Source organism: Bos taurus, chromosome 17 (genome assembly GCF_002263795.3).
Source record: "Bos taurus isolate L1 Dominette 01449 registration number 42190680 breed Hereford chromosome 17, ARS-UCD2.0, whole genome shotgun sequence".
NCBI lineage: Eukaryota > Metazoa > Chordata > Mammalia > Artiodactyla > Bovidae > Bos > Bos taurus.
In genome coordinates, this window is record NC_037344.1 from 55,401,831 (window position 1) to 55,414,947 (window position 13,117).

General features: G+C 42.8%; 1 protein-coding gene across 8 annotated transcripts in view; it reads left to right on the top strand.

The window, feature by feature from the left end:
• The window catches only part of LOC511425 (acyl-CoA dehydrogenase family, member 10), a 49,336-nt gene that overhangs the window by 843 nt on the left and 35,376 nt on the right, over positions 1-13,117 (top strand). For 6 of the 8 annotated variants that reach the window (NM_001192292.1, XM_010813903.3, XM_010813904.3 and 3 more), the window contains exons 2-6: positions 1,117-1,316; positions 5,665-5,813; positions 7,238-7,432; positions 11,169-11,327; positions 12,037-12,196. In NM_001192292.1, coding sequence (NP_001179221.1) covers positions 1,130-1,316; positions 5,665-5,813; positions 7,238-7,432; positions 11,169-11,327; positions 12,037-12,196 — 850 coding nt within the window. In that variant the 5' untranslated portion in view covers positions 1,117-1,129. Of the gene's footprint in view, positions 1-1,116; positions 1,317-5,664; positions 5,814-7,237; positions 7,433-10,866; positions 10,952-11,168; positions 11,328-12,036; positions 12,197-13,117 lie in introns of those variants that run through there. The other 2 variants (XM_010813905.4, XM_024977172.2) reach the window with 2 other exon arrangements.

Below are 13,117 nucleotides of genomic sequence, written 5' to 3' on the forward strand. Positions count from 1 at the left end.
GATTTGCTCTAACTGGCTTCTTAGTTTTTTAACCATAGACATCACATGAGAAACTTAAACATTTTCAAGTGGAACTGGCTGCGAGTAGAATTTTTTGTTGTTGTTTTCCCAGGTTTTTATTTAAGATCTATAAAAAAATTGAAATAATAGTACAATGATCTCTCATATACCTCTCATCATGTGCCTTTCACTAATTATTAACATTTTGCCACATTTATGTCTATTCATGTGAAAATGTTTATGTATCTATATATACAGGTACCTGTTGTGTGTATGTTATTTGTTTTCCCCGAACTGGTTGAAAGTAAGTTTAGAAAAGAGGCAGTGAAGATCAGGAGGTCATTGCCCTGCTCTGTAGGAGGGATGATAGTGTGGTGGCATCGCGAGTGCTAGGAGGAGGTAAGTACAGGGCACCCTGAGAGAGTACAGGAGAGACTGCTCATCTGTCTCTTCTGGTAGCCAGAAGAGGTTTCAAAGGAAGTGACAGGCAAACTACAACCTGAGGGACAATGGGCAGTTATCCAGGTAATGGATGGAAGGGAGCATTCAGTCCAGGGCAACAGCATATGCTAAGGCCTGGCCACAGGAGGAGGGCATCACGTGTTCAGTGAAGCTGCTGTGGATGTGAGTGTCGAGATCACCCAGGCTAAGGTGAAGTACAAAGGAGAGCTGCTGCCCAGAGCAAAGAAGAAGTTCTCAGAGGGCCTTTTCAGGCGGCTTAAGGAGCTGGGAGTTTATCTTGAGGACAGTGGAGAGTCACTGGAGATTTTAAATGGGGGTAGGACATGATCAAATTTGAAATTTTGAATGAGGAGGCAAGGGGACCACTTAGGAGGCTGCTGCAAAGGTCTGTGGGTGAGATCATGCAGTGGGAGTGAAGAGAGTAGATGGAGAGCTTTGGGAGGAATGACCAGTCACACCAAGCACCAGAATGGAGATGTCTTGCTGGAAGACTGAGGAGTTGTCATGGAGGGCAGAGACAGTGAGTTCAGCTCTGGTTGTGTCTGAAATGCTGGTTGGAAGTCAGAGTAGACGTGCTGGTGGCACCCTGAGTGCCAGGATGGAGGTCCACTTGGAGGCAGTGAAGGCTAATCATGTCCTGTTTCTGCTTCACAGCCTTGGCCCCAACATGTGCCTAAGGCAGCTTCTGCAGTCCTCCCAGCTCCAGCGGGCTTGGAGGGCGGCCTTCCTGAAACACGTCCAGGGCAGGCACCCGGGAGCCTGGAGATGGACACATTCTGGAGGCGGCCCCTACAGAGCAGTGATTTTTGACATGGGCGGAGTTCTGCTTCCTTCTCCAGGGAGAGTGGCTGCAGGTGAGCTCTTCATTCTCCTTCACCTTTAGAGACTGGGGTGTGTGGGGGTGGGGGAAAGGAGGTGGTGAGGGGAGATGACAGTGTGCCTCAGTGGGTGCTATTCTTGCTCTTGAATCAAATTCCAAGCAACAGTAGTGCTGCTGAGGATCTTGGGCAAGTGGTTTCACTTCTCTGAGTCAGTTTCCTCATCATTAGATTAGGGCTAATGGTCCGTACGTCTTTGGTGCTAGGAGATGGTTAAGTGAGATTATTCATGGAAAGCACTTGATTAGCAGAATGAGTGCTTGGCTCATCTGAAATTCTCAATAAATGACAAGCTGCCATTGTTATTGTCAATGTTATAGGTAGAATTTAACTACCTTTCCCAGAGAACTACTTGTGAATGCTGAAATCTGCCGCCCTCCCCTCTGTGATCACAACCTTTCCTCTTCCATCAACCTCCCTCTACACCTGCTTTTGTTACAAGACAAACCTCTAGGTTCTGATCCTTCCTTTTTCAGCCCCTTTTGGTATTACCTTTTTGTGCACTCAGTTGAACTGACTTAATTTGATTTGTTTGGCTTGAAGTGTTAGAAAACCTAACAAAACATTGACTGAAACAAGATTGAAGTTAAATGTGTTTTTTACGTGAAAGTCCAGGTGTGTGTCTTGGGCTAGTGTGTTGCTCTGTGGTATCAGGGCCCTGGGCTGTTTTCCTTGTGTTGCTCTGCTGTGAGCACACCCCATTTCCACTCTCACCTCGTGGATCAGGTTTGGCTGCTTCACTTTCTGCCATCACATGCGCATTCTAGCCAACTGCTGCTGCTGCTGCTGCTGCTAAGTCACTTCAGTCGTGTCCGACTCTGTGTGACCCCATAGACGGCAGCCCACCATGCTCCCCTGTCCCTGGGATTCTCCAGGCAAGAACACCGGAGCGGGTTGCCATTTCCTTCTCCAATGCATGAAAGTGAAAAGTGAAAGTGAAGTTGCTCAGTCGTGTCTGACCCTCAGCGACCCCATGGACTGCAGCCTTCCAGGCTCCTCCATCCATGGGATTTTCCAGGCAGAAGTACTGGAGTGGGGTGCCATTGCCTTCTCCGATTCTAGCCAACAGGAAGGACCAAACAGAGGTCTCTGTTCTTTTGACAGATTGTGGTTGCTGATTGGGCAGTTTTGTATGCTAAGTCAACCCAAGGTCAGGTTTTCTGTGCCCCTGGTTGAAAAATTACCGAGCTTTGCTAACTCGTTGGGCTATTTTTTGTTTTGTTTTGTCTTTTAGCTCAGCTGCAAGTGAGCCCTCAGGCTCTCTATTCCTCCACTGATATTCCTCTTGAACTTACTACAGGGTTGTTCCAAACTCCCCTCGGAGCCATCATATTTCTCCAGACCAAACCTTGGCAGATAGCTGAATCTCTGCTTTTACAGCGAACATAAAGATCACTTGGCAGGAATTTTCTCAACTCTTTCCAGAATACCTTGAGAAGCTATTCTCTCCTTTCCACTGCTACTGCCTCTACACATGTTATATCCCTAAATTCTCCCACCTGCTTGATCACAGCAGCCTCCTAACTGCTAATTCTACCTCTGGCCTCTGGGTTTTACACCCCTTCCACACAGCCCCTAGAACTGCCCTTCTAAAACACACATCACATCTTCTCCCTTCCCTCTCCTGCTTCAAATCCTTGACTGCCTGCAATTTTTTTCCCTTCAAGACTGGAAGCTTTACCTGGTTCCAGGGCCTCTCACAAACAGCTCTCATGTCCTTTTTTCACACTATTTGCCATGTATGCCCACATTTCAGCTACCTTCAACTACTTGATGCTCTTTAAAATTGCCAAATGTGTTTATACTCCTTTGCCTTTGCAGGTTCTGTTCCCTCTGCTTGAAGCTACCCTTCCTTCCTGCTCTCCCTTTTCAAATCCTGCTCATACTTTTATGTTATTCAGCAGTGCCCAGAATCTTTTGAGCACTTAGTAAGGCTTGTGGTTGTTATTGACTTGTGTTTTTATCTTATAATGTTTTTGCAATACCAGGATTTTCATTTTTCTTGTCATCAAAATCATCTCTGTTTTTCTTTATGGCTTGAGTGTAAAGTGTCTAGGCTAAGGAAGTCTTTCTTTCCTTGACATTCATAAAGATGTTGTATATTGTTTTGTAACTTTTAGAGGTTTTTTTTTTCTTTTCTTTCCTGATTTGGGTATTTAGTCTTTTGAGAATTCATTTTTGTAATTGTGAGAAATAGAGATTTAATTAATTTTTTTCTATTCAGAAACTCACTTATGCCAACCATATTTATTAAATAGTTGGTGCTAAAAGTATATTTAATACTTTGGATTTAAAAAAATACAAAGGCCAATTTCTTATTGTCACCTCCACCCCTTCCCCGCAGTTCTAGCCTTCATTGGTTATCATTGTGAAAAATTTGTTTATCCTTCCAAAAATTCCCAATATATACACAGGAACGTGTGTGTGTGTGTGTGTGTGTGTGTGTATACTGTGTCTACACTGACTGGGTCATGCTATACAAACTGTTTGGGCTTCCCTGGTGACTCAGACTGTAAAGAATCTGCCTGCAATGCAGGAGACTTGGGTTCAGTCCCTGGGAGCACTACAGTCCATGGGATCACAGAGTTGGACACAGCTAAGCGGCTAATACTCTCACTTTTCATACAAACTGTTAGATGTACCTTTCTTTTTTTCTGACCTAGTAAAATATCTTGCCAAATTTTCTATATCAGTAGGCATGGGCTTCCCAGGTAGCTCAGTGGTAAAGAATCCCCCTGCCAATGCAGGAGACTCAGGTTCAATCTCTGGGTTGGGAAGATCCTCTGGAGAAGGAAATGGCAACCCACTCCAGTATTCTTGTCTGGAGAATCCCACGGACAGAGGAGCCTGGCAGGCTACAGTCCATTGGGTTGCAAAGAGTCGGACACCACTTAGTGACTAACCAACAACAGGAGGCATAGGTCTAGTTCAGGAATTAGCAAACTTTTTCTGTCAGGGGTACTATTCAGCTCTACTATTGGAGCCAACAGCAGCCATAGCAATAGTCAACAAGTATGTGGTTGCCCAACAGTGGTATACCTAATCTTTGCTTACATTTATAAATATATCTTTGGGAGAAATTCCTGGAAGCAGAATTGCTACATCAATTGTAAATGTGCATTTAACATGTTGCACTCCATAGAGGTTGTGCTTATTTACACCCCCATCAGCAGTGTAGGAGAGAGACCCTTTCCTTGCATGCTTACCAACTCTTAAGATCCTAAAAATTGCTCTAACTTTAGTTCTAAAATTAAAGAGGTATTATTTGGATTGAGTTTTAAAAGACCTGCTGTTCTCAGAAGACATACTGAGTTGGTCCTGTTGGTGATTTCTGAAGAATGGGATTGCTTTGTCATTCAGCTTTCTTTTTTATACCTTTCTGTGTTGTCTGAAATATTTTCAGTGCACAGCCACTACATTAAACAAAAACTTTGTGTTAAGTATGTTATATCTTAGATATAATTATGGATGCTATATGTTTTTGCCCCATGAGCAGGTATATTATAGAAAGAGAAAACCCTCTTGTACAGGAAAAAGTATCCACTATCCCAGCATTCCCCATGTACACAATAGTAATCCATCCACTGCTTTGGCTCTTTACGGACAGAATTTTGTTATTTTTCAAAGACATCAACCTCCATTTGAATGTTTCAGTGTACCAGCTACACTGCCCTGAAGGATTACTTCAGTTTACAAAATGAAGGGTTTGTTTTGGAGCGTTGTCAGAATTTGATTTATTCCTTCATGTACTTCCATACCACGTGCCAGGACCATGTGAGTGACCTAATATATTGTTGCTGTGGTTGGTTAGTTGCTAAGTCATGTTCGACTCGTTTGAGAGCCCATGAACTGTAGCTGGCCAGGTTCCTCTGTCCATGGAATTTTCCCAGGCAAGAATACTAGAGTGGGTTGCCATTCCCTTCTCCAGGGAATCTTGCCAACCCGAGGATGAAATGCATCTCCTGCATTGGTAGGTGGATTCTTTATCTCTGAACTACCAGGGAAACCTGACCTAATACATGTGAGCCAGCTAATAAGAGACCAGGGAAGAAAATTCATAATGTAGTGTCCAGCATCATCTCAAGCTGGTGGCATGGACTGATGCTTGGCAGCAGTGTCCCCTCAGTCACACAAATTATTACTGCTGTTCCCTGGGAGCTCTAAGGCTGAGATTTTCCATTTCCTGAATTTCTCTGAATTCCCAGTAGATCCCACCTGGCACCACAGTGATGCCACAGAACCTGTATGGTAATTACCCTGTTCCCCAAACTTCAGCTGTTTGTCCATATATCGTTTCACTTACCATGTGTTTCACTTTTGGTAGAGTGGGAGGTACAGAATCATATCCCTTCTGGAACTATAGTGAAGGCCTTGATCTCAGGTGGCGAAAATGGGCCCTGGATGAAATTTATGAGAGCAGAGATAACAACAGAAGATTTCTTACAAGAATTTGGGAGACTTTGCTCTGAAATTGTAAGTGATAAACACACTTGAATTTCAGTATTCTTTCATCTAGAATAGTGGTTGCAACACTCATCCATTAAATTGGTTAAACTAAAATTGAAGAAGGGAAAACCTAATAACCCATTATAAGATTTTAAGTTATTTCTTCCATCCCCAGGTACTCAATTTTAACTGCACGAATGAAAAATAAAAATATTATGTATATTAGCTATTGTTTATGTGAAGCTGGAATTGTTGCATAATGGCTTTGATCAGAAAGCTTGTTTAATGCAGTGATAACATTGAGCCTTTCTCTGAACTATGCATTGTTCTAAGCTCTTTATTTATATTAACTCCCATACCTTCACAATATAATTGCCAAAATATAATTTAAAATATAGTGAAGTTCTGTGGATGGATGGTGGTTTTGGTTAGATAACAATGAATGTACTTATTGTTATCCAAAGTGGTTAAAACAGTGACTATGATGTTATGTGGTCTTACCACAATTTTAAGTAAATGAATAAATATTTATATATATATATATATATATATATATATATATATATATATATATATAAAACATTCTGCTAAGTCATAGAAAGCCAGCCCCAAAGATTATATATTGTATGATTCCACTTACATGAAATACCCAGAACAGATAAATCTACAGAAGTAGAAAATAGAGTTGTTATTTTCTCGGACTGGGAGTATTGGGGAATCAGGGGCAGGGAGGCAGAGGAATGAGTAGTGACTGCTATTAGGTATGATGTTTCTTTTTTGTGTGACATAAATGTTCTAAAACTGATTGTCTTAAGAATTTTACACCTTTGTGAATATATTAAAAAGCACTGAATTTTACAGTTTAAATGGGCCACTTCTGTGATATTTGAATTGTCTTTCAATAAAGCTGTTGTAAAATGAGTATGTGTGTATAAAATAGCAGGCTTGCCATTGCAAATTTTGAAACATGATAAAGTAAGAGGTTTTAAAACCCACAGAGACTGAATTTAAAATTACAAAAATTGATCAGAAACTGACATTCAGTTTGTCATGCTGAAGCTGAGACAATGCAGAATCATCAAATCTCTGGGTCATTAAAAATTAAACTACATCTGCTTAATTCACTTTTAGGGTTTCATGTATCCTCTTAGAGTCTTCAGAATCTTTTTTAAATTGACAATGAATGAGTGAAATAAAGAATTCATTTAACTGGAATATTGATATAAATTTCCCCATTCCCTAACCATTATAATTCTAATTCTAAGCAACTTTTTACAACCTTATATGCAAAGTTCTGCACCAAGGCTGAAAGAGAAAATTCCTTTTGGCAGCAAGCCAGAGGCCTGGGGTAGTGACAGGAAGCCTGGAATATGTGTTTTTCTGTGTTGGTGATAAGCTGTTCTTACTCTTAATGATGGCTGGTTGTCTCCTCTCCCTACCTCCAATCTTAGTCAAAGACCTCCGTGCCCGTGGACTCCTTTTTCTCTCTGCTGACCAGTGAGCGAGTGGCGAAGCAGTTCCCAGTGATGACTGAGGCCATAACTCAGATTCGGGCTAAAGGCCTTCAGACTGCAGTCTTGAGCAATAATTTTTATCTTCCCAATGGGAAGAGCTTTTTGCCCTTGGACCGGAAACAGTTTGATGTGGTAAGCTGACAGGGATCCAGAACAATCTGAATCAAGTCTCTGTCCTTATTTTAGGATGTAGCATTAACGCTGCCTCTCATAAGGTCTTGAATGGATGGGTTTGTTTATTCACACAGTTGACTGAGTTAGGATTAGACATGATAGGTGGGAAAGAGGACTTGCAAAGTATCACTGAGCTGTGAGCAAGCTTATTTATGGGCTTTGATAACTGGGTGAAACCTCAGCTTCAGAGACTCCCTTTTATCTGAACTTGAACCTTAGTCATCAAATATCAGGGATTCCCAGGTTGCACAGTTAGTAAAGAATCTGCCTGCCAGTGCAGGAGACACAAGGGCTGCAGGTTCCATCCCTGGGTCGGGAAGAGCCCCTGGAGTAGGAAATGGCAACCCATTGCAGTATTCTTTCCTGGAAAATTTCATGGACAGAAAGCCTGACAGCCTACAGCTTACGGGGTTGAAAAGTGTTCCACACAACTGAACTCACACAACAACAACAACAGCATCAGATAACATATGTACTTTGATCAGCTCTCACCTTTTAATAGGCCCTTTGACCTTTTCAAAGACCAACCCCATTGCCCTCTGTTTCTATGGCATTAATCCTTAGACCATTGCTGAGCAAACAAACTTACTGCAGGAAAGGAAGTGTCTAATATAGTTGCTACCAGTCACACACATGGCTGTTAAACACTTGAAATGTGACTAGTGGCACTGAGCAACTAAATTCTATTTCAACTGAAATGTATATCATCACATATGACTAGGGGCTGCTGTATGGGACGGTGTGTGAAGGGCTAGACTATCAAAGTACCTGAGAAGATTCTGAGTCAGGAGATGGTCTTCTGTGCCAGGATGTTACTTCTGTGAAAGACTCCCCATTTTCCTCAAAGGAAGTATATTATCATTATCCTGGGACAGATAGAAATTATTGATAGACGACTAACTTAAACTTCAGTCAGAAAACACATTCTTTCACAGCAGTGGGTATGTACCGGGCACTGGCTAGGCATGAAGGGTACTGTGTTCAATGCGACTGACACAAGTCCTGCCCTCAGGAATATGCATTCACCACATATTAGGTGGTCAGCTGCCACATGTGGCTAGTGGCTACTGTGTCAGACAGGGCAATATAGCATTTCTATCATTGTAGAAATGTCTATTGGATAGTGATATTTTAGAACATAAAATCTAATCAGAGGACTTCTCTGGCAGTCCCCTACTCTGCTTCCACTGCAGGGGGCGGGTTCGATCCCTATTCAGTGAACTAATACCCTGCATTCCATGCAGCATAGCCAAAAAAACCCCCAAAATTGGTGAAACAGACAAGCGGAAATTCAGAGTTCAAATATGGGAAATTAACCACCCAGCCTAACGCTCTCTTCACCTCCCACCTCCTCATTCATCCTTATACAAAGCCTGTCAAGATAAGAGTTCTCTTCCCTCTGTACCCTTGCCTGGCTCCTTACCCACTTTGACTCTTGGTTTCCTGGCTTGTCCACAGCACAGCCTTTCTCCAAGCATCCTCCCCTTTGGGGGCTCAGGGACCTCAGCCATATTTGGATCCTGTCTGCAGCTTGCTGTGGGCAGTAGCTCTGATTCCCTGAACCGCAGTTTCCTCACCTGTGGTTCAGAAGCAGCAATTTTCTTTCTTTAGGGTGGCTGTGTGGATTCCAGACTATAATACATACAAAGCACTTTACAGAGTGCCTGGCAGATTATTTTCAGAGATTCCTTCCCTCCAGTGCGGCAGTGGGGATTATTATCTTGATCTGGACAAACTAAGTTGGCCAGGCTCACACCGGGTCCTTCAAGTGTTTAAGGACTTGTGAGCTTCTTTAACATGATGGATTCATTTATGCAGACTTCACAGACTCTCTGGTAGGTGCTTTCAGGCAGCTTTTTCTGATGCATTTTCATATTTCAGGTCTGCAGGTGACCTGGAGTGTTGAAAATCTATTTCCTCAAGAGCAAGAGTGTACGTTTTTATCCTCTAAAGCTATGAGGAAAAATATTTATTTTGATAGAAGTAAAGCTGGGCTTCCCAAGTGGTGCTAGTGGTAAAGAACCCACCTGCCAATGCAGGAGAGATAAGAGATGTGGGTTCAATCCCTGGGTCAGGCAGATCCCCTGGAGGAGGGCATGGCAATCTACTCCAGTATTCTTGCCTGGAGAATCCCATGGACAGAGGAGCCTGGCAGGCTACAGTCCATGGGGTCACAAAGAGTTGGACATGACTGAAGTAACTTAGCTTGCATGCAAAGCTAATATAACCATTCCTATGATCCCCATCATCTTTGGAGGCTGTTCCTAAACTTTTCAATAATATTATAGGATTCTGTTTCTGCTGAGGTGAATGTGGCTTTTAAATTTTGGTCCTCTAATTTAAGTAAAAATGTTTCCATTATATTTTATTGCCAAAGAACATGTGATCTAAGATTTACCATTCTAGCAGTTTTTAACTATATAGCAGAAGAATATTAGGTGTATTCACATTCTCGGGAAACAGAACCCCAGAAATTTTTTATCTTGCAAAACAGAATATAAGGAAAAGGCCAGGGGTCTTACCAGTTTAAATCTCAAAAATGTTTTCCCTTCTCCAGATACAATCACCTGAGAGGAGGTGTCTGCTTGCCAGACGTGGCCCAGATCCCCAGGCTTTGCTCCCCTCTCACCTCTTGTCCCGGCTGTCCAGGTGTGCTGCTTTCCTGTCACGTCATGCCTTCATTGGTGTCTGAAACACCTGGGTTCTCCACCGCCCACTGTTGATGTTTTCTTCAGAAGGAATTTCTCTGTTGTATTTTAGCTCATTCAGGTCCTTAGGAGACCAGGAAGAATAAGTAAGAGTAAGTTACTCAACATTTATTTACCTGAAAGGGCAGTTCTCCTCCAGCCTTGAACAGTGGGAATTTGGAGGAGAGGGAGGGGCCCTCAGATTTGTCCTTGATCTTGGAGAGCAAGGGTCAATTCAGGAGTGAGTGAGGGATTTAGTTCTATTCTTAGGACAGACCCAGAGAGTATTGGTTACAGGCCCCTATGGCTGTTTTAGACCTACTCACAGGAGATTAAGCCCTGGGGTCAGTGTCAGAGGACTTCCGGGGGTTGCTGGATCAGAGGTAGCCTGACACTGAGACAGCTTTTCAGGGTTCTCCTGAACCTTCAGATGCGCCCCACCAGTTCTGGACTAGATAGAGTTTGAGTCAAGGCTCTCAGGATAGAGGAGGCTTTTTGCATGAAACCTGTCTTTGCCACTGACTGTATCTCTGGTGTCAGTCCTCCTGTCTAGGTTGAATATAGCTCTTTGTTTTTTCACTTCTGAAATATGGATATTAAAGTCATGTTTCTTTCACAACAGTAAATACTACCTTTCTTTCTGAAAACATGGTGAAATACTTACACTAAAACTGATATGTGCAGCTTTTCTTCTGTTCCATGCAGCCACAATACCTAACATGAGCAGAATGCTGTGTCATTTTGGAATACCTTCCAGTTTCACTAAGTTTCCCAGCTACTGTTATGATGGGTAAGATGGCTATCAGTGTTTCCAATTTCCTGATGAGTATATCCAAATCACTCCACTTAAAAAAGCAACATCATTTTATATTATGACATTCTTAAGTTACTTGTTATGACAAATCTCCACTGTCCCACTGGTCTTCTTTTCAAAAAAACACACCAGGGTATAACATGGGAACACCACTTTTAGGGATGTTCATCTCTCCTTCCTGCCTTTCCCTCAGGTCGTGGAATCCTGCCTGGAAGGTGTCTGCAAGCCAGATCCCAGGATGTATAAGCTGTGCTTGGAGCGGCTTGGCCGGCAGCCTTCTGAGTCCATCTTTCTTGATGATCTTGGACCAAATCTAAAAGCAGCTGCCGGCCTTGGCATTCACACCATTAAGGTAATGGTCACTGTTTTTTGAACCCCTTTGTGCTTCAGGCACTAGTGTAAGTATTTCTGTGCAGTCCTCTTACACTCAGAGTTGGAGTTGCCTCTGGTGGTTTTTGCCCTTGCTGCCACAGTCTTTTTTTTTTTTTTAAGTATGAGGTCTAGTTGACTAGCAGCTTGTATTTTCAGTAGGAAGTAAGAAGGTATTTTGAGAAAAGAGTTACACAGGGAGGTGAATGGCAGGCTTAAGACATTTTGGGTGGCAGTCCTGCTGGCCTGTTGATGCTGTTCAACTACCAGCCACTTGGACCACCTCAGTGCTTTGAAACAGGAGAAGCCATGTGTGTGTATTGAGGGAGGGGGTGGTGGTCTCTGTTCAGCTTTCTACGTTTAGGTTTTCATTATTAGCTGATGGGCCTATAGGGGCAGAATGGATACTCTAGTACAATATTTTGCTCTCCTAGTACAAGGGAGTATTAATGAACTTTTAACTGGCACTCTCTCCAGCAGATAAAAGAGTTTAATGTGGTTAGGAATTAAATGGGGTAGGAAAGTCATTCTGAGGCTTTTTCATGAGCTGATTATGCTGGCTCCAAAGTCCTTGCTTAGAGAACTGGCTTTTGTTTATATTTCCCTCTAAAAATGTACCCTCTTAGAGAACAGGTAGGAGGAGAGGTCAGGGTTGTCTGGGGATCCATGCTCAATATTCTCTTTGAAACCAGGTCGATGACCCAGAGACTGCAGTAAAGGAATTGGAAACTCTTTTGGGATTTCCATTGAGAATGGCTGTTCCAAACACTCGCCCTGTGAGAAAGACAATGGAAATTCCCAAAGACGCTTTGGAGAAGTACCTCAAAGACTTACTGGGGATCCAACCCACAGGTAGTTAAGTTTCTGCATTTCGGTAGAGGCTAGGCTTTCAGTCTGGCTCTCACTTTCTCTTCTAGTGGAATAGGCTGGAGATAAAGATGCCGTGTGGTGAGGAAAATAGCCAGGTGGCCCTGCAGACCCAGGTGCTGCTCTGTTTTGCTTGGGAAGAAGCACTGACCTCCTTTTCTGTGGGTCCCCAGAGTGTACTTGGCTCTTGTCCCACGTGAGACCATGGCGTGGCAGCAGTCACCTGCAAACAGCTGACCCAGGGGAGAAGAACTTGCAGTATGTGCCTAGGGTGTTTGGGTCTTTCTCATATTTTTGAGATGACAGCCTGTTTTGTGAAGATGACTTAAAAAGTCTCATGAGTTTAAAATGAGACAATTTGTCTTCATCTTTCAAAGGTCCCTCTCTTCTTTTTCATATTCCACCCTCAGAAAAACAGGTGCTTCAATACCTTTTTTTTAAAAAAAAAAAATTATTATAGTTTCATGATCCTTTGAAGAAATTTCTACCTGGTGATAAAGTTTGATCCTTGAAAGTACTCTTTGTATGCAGCTTCATGTGAGGATTTTTTTCCCTTGATGGATTGTTGTAGAGCCTTTACAAAGTTGAGGGAGCCTTTCTGACCAGACCAGGCAACTCAGGCAAACTCCCACTGCCTGTTCTTCTGATCAAGTGAAATGAATCTTATGTGTCAAATTCATCTCACTGGGAAAACCAGGGTTAATTAGGCTGTTTGTTTTTGTTGCTGTTTTGTTTTGGCTTTATGGCTGTGGGATCTTAGTTTCCCCTCTGGTAGCCCCTGCAGTGGAAGTGCTGTGCTGTGCTGTGCTTAGTCGCTCAGTCATGTTGGACTCTGTGTGACCCCATGGCCTGTAGCCCACCAGGCTCCTCTGTCCACGGGGATTTTTCAGGCAAGAATAATGGAGC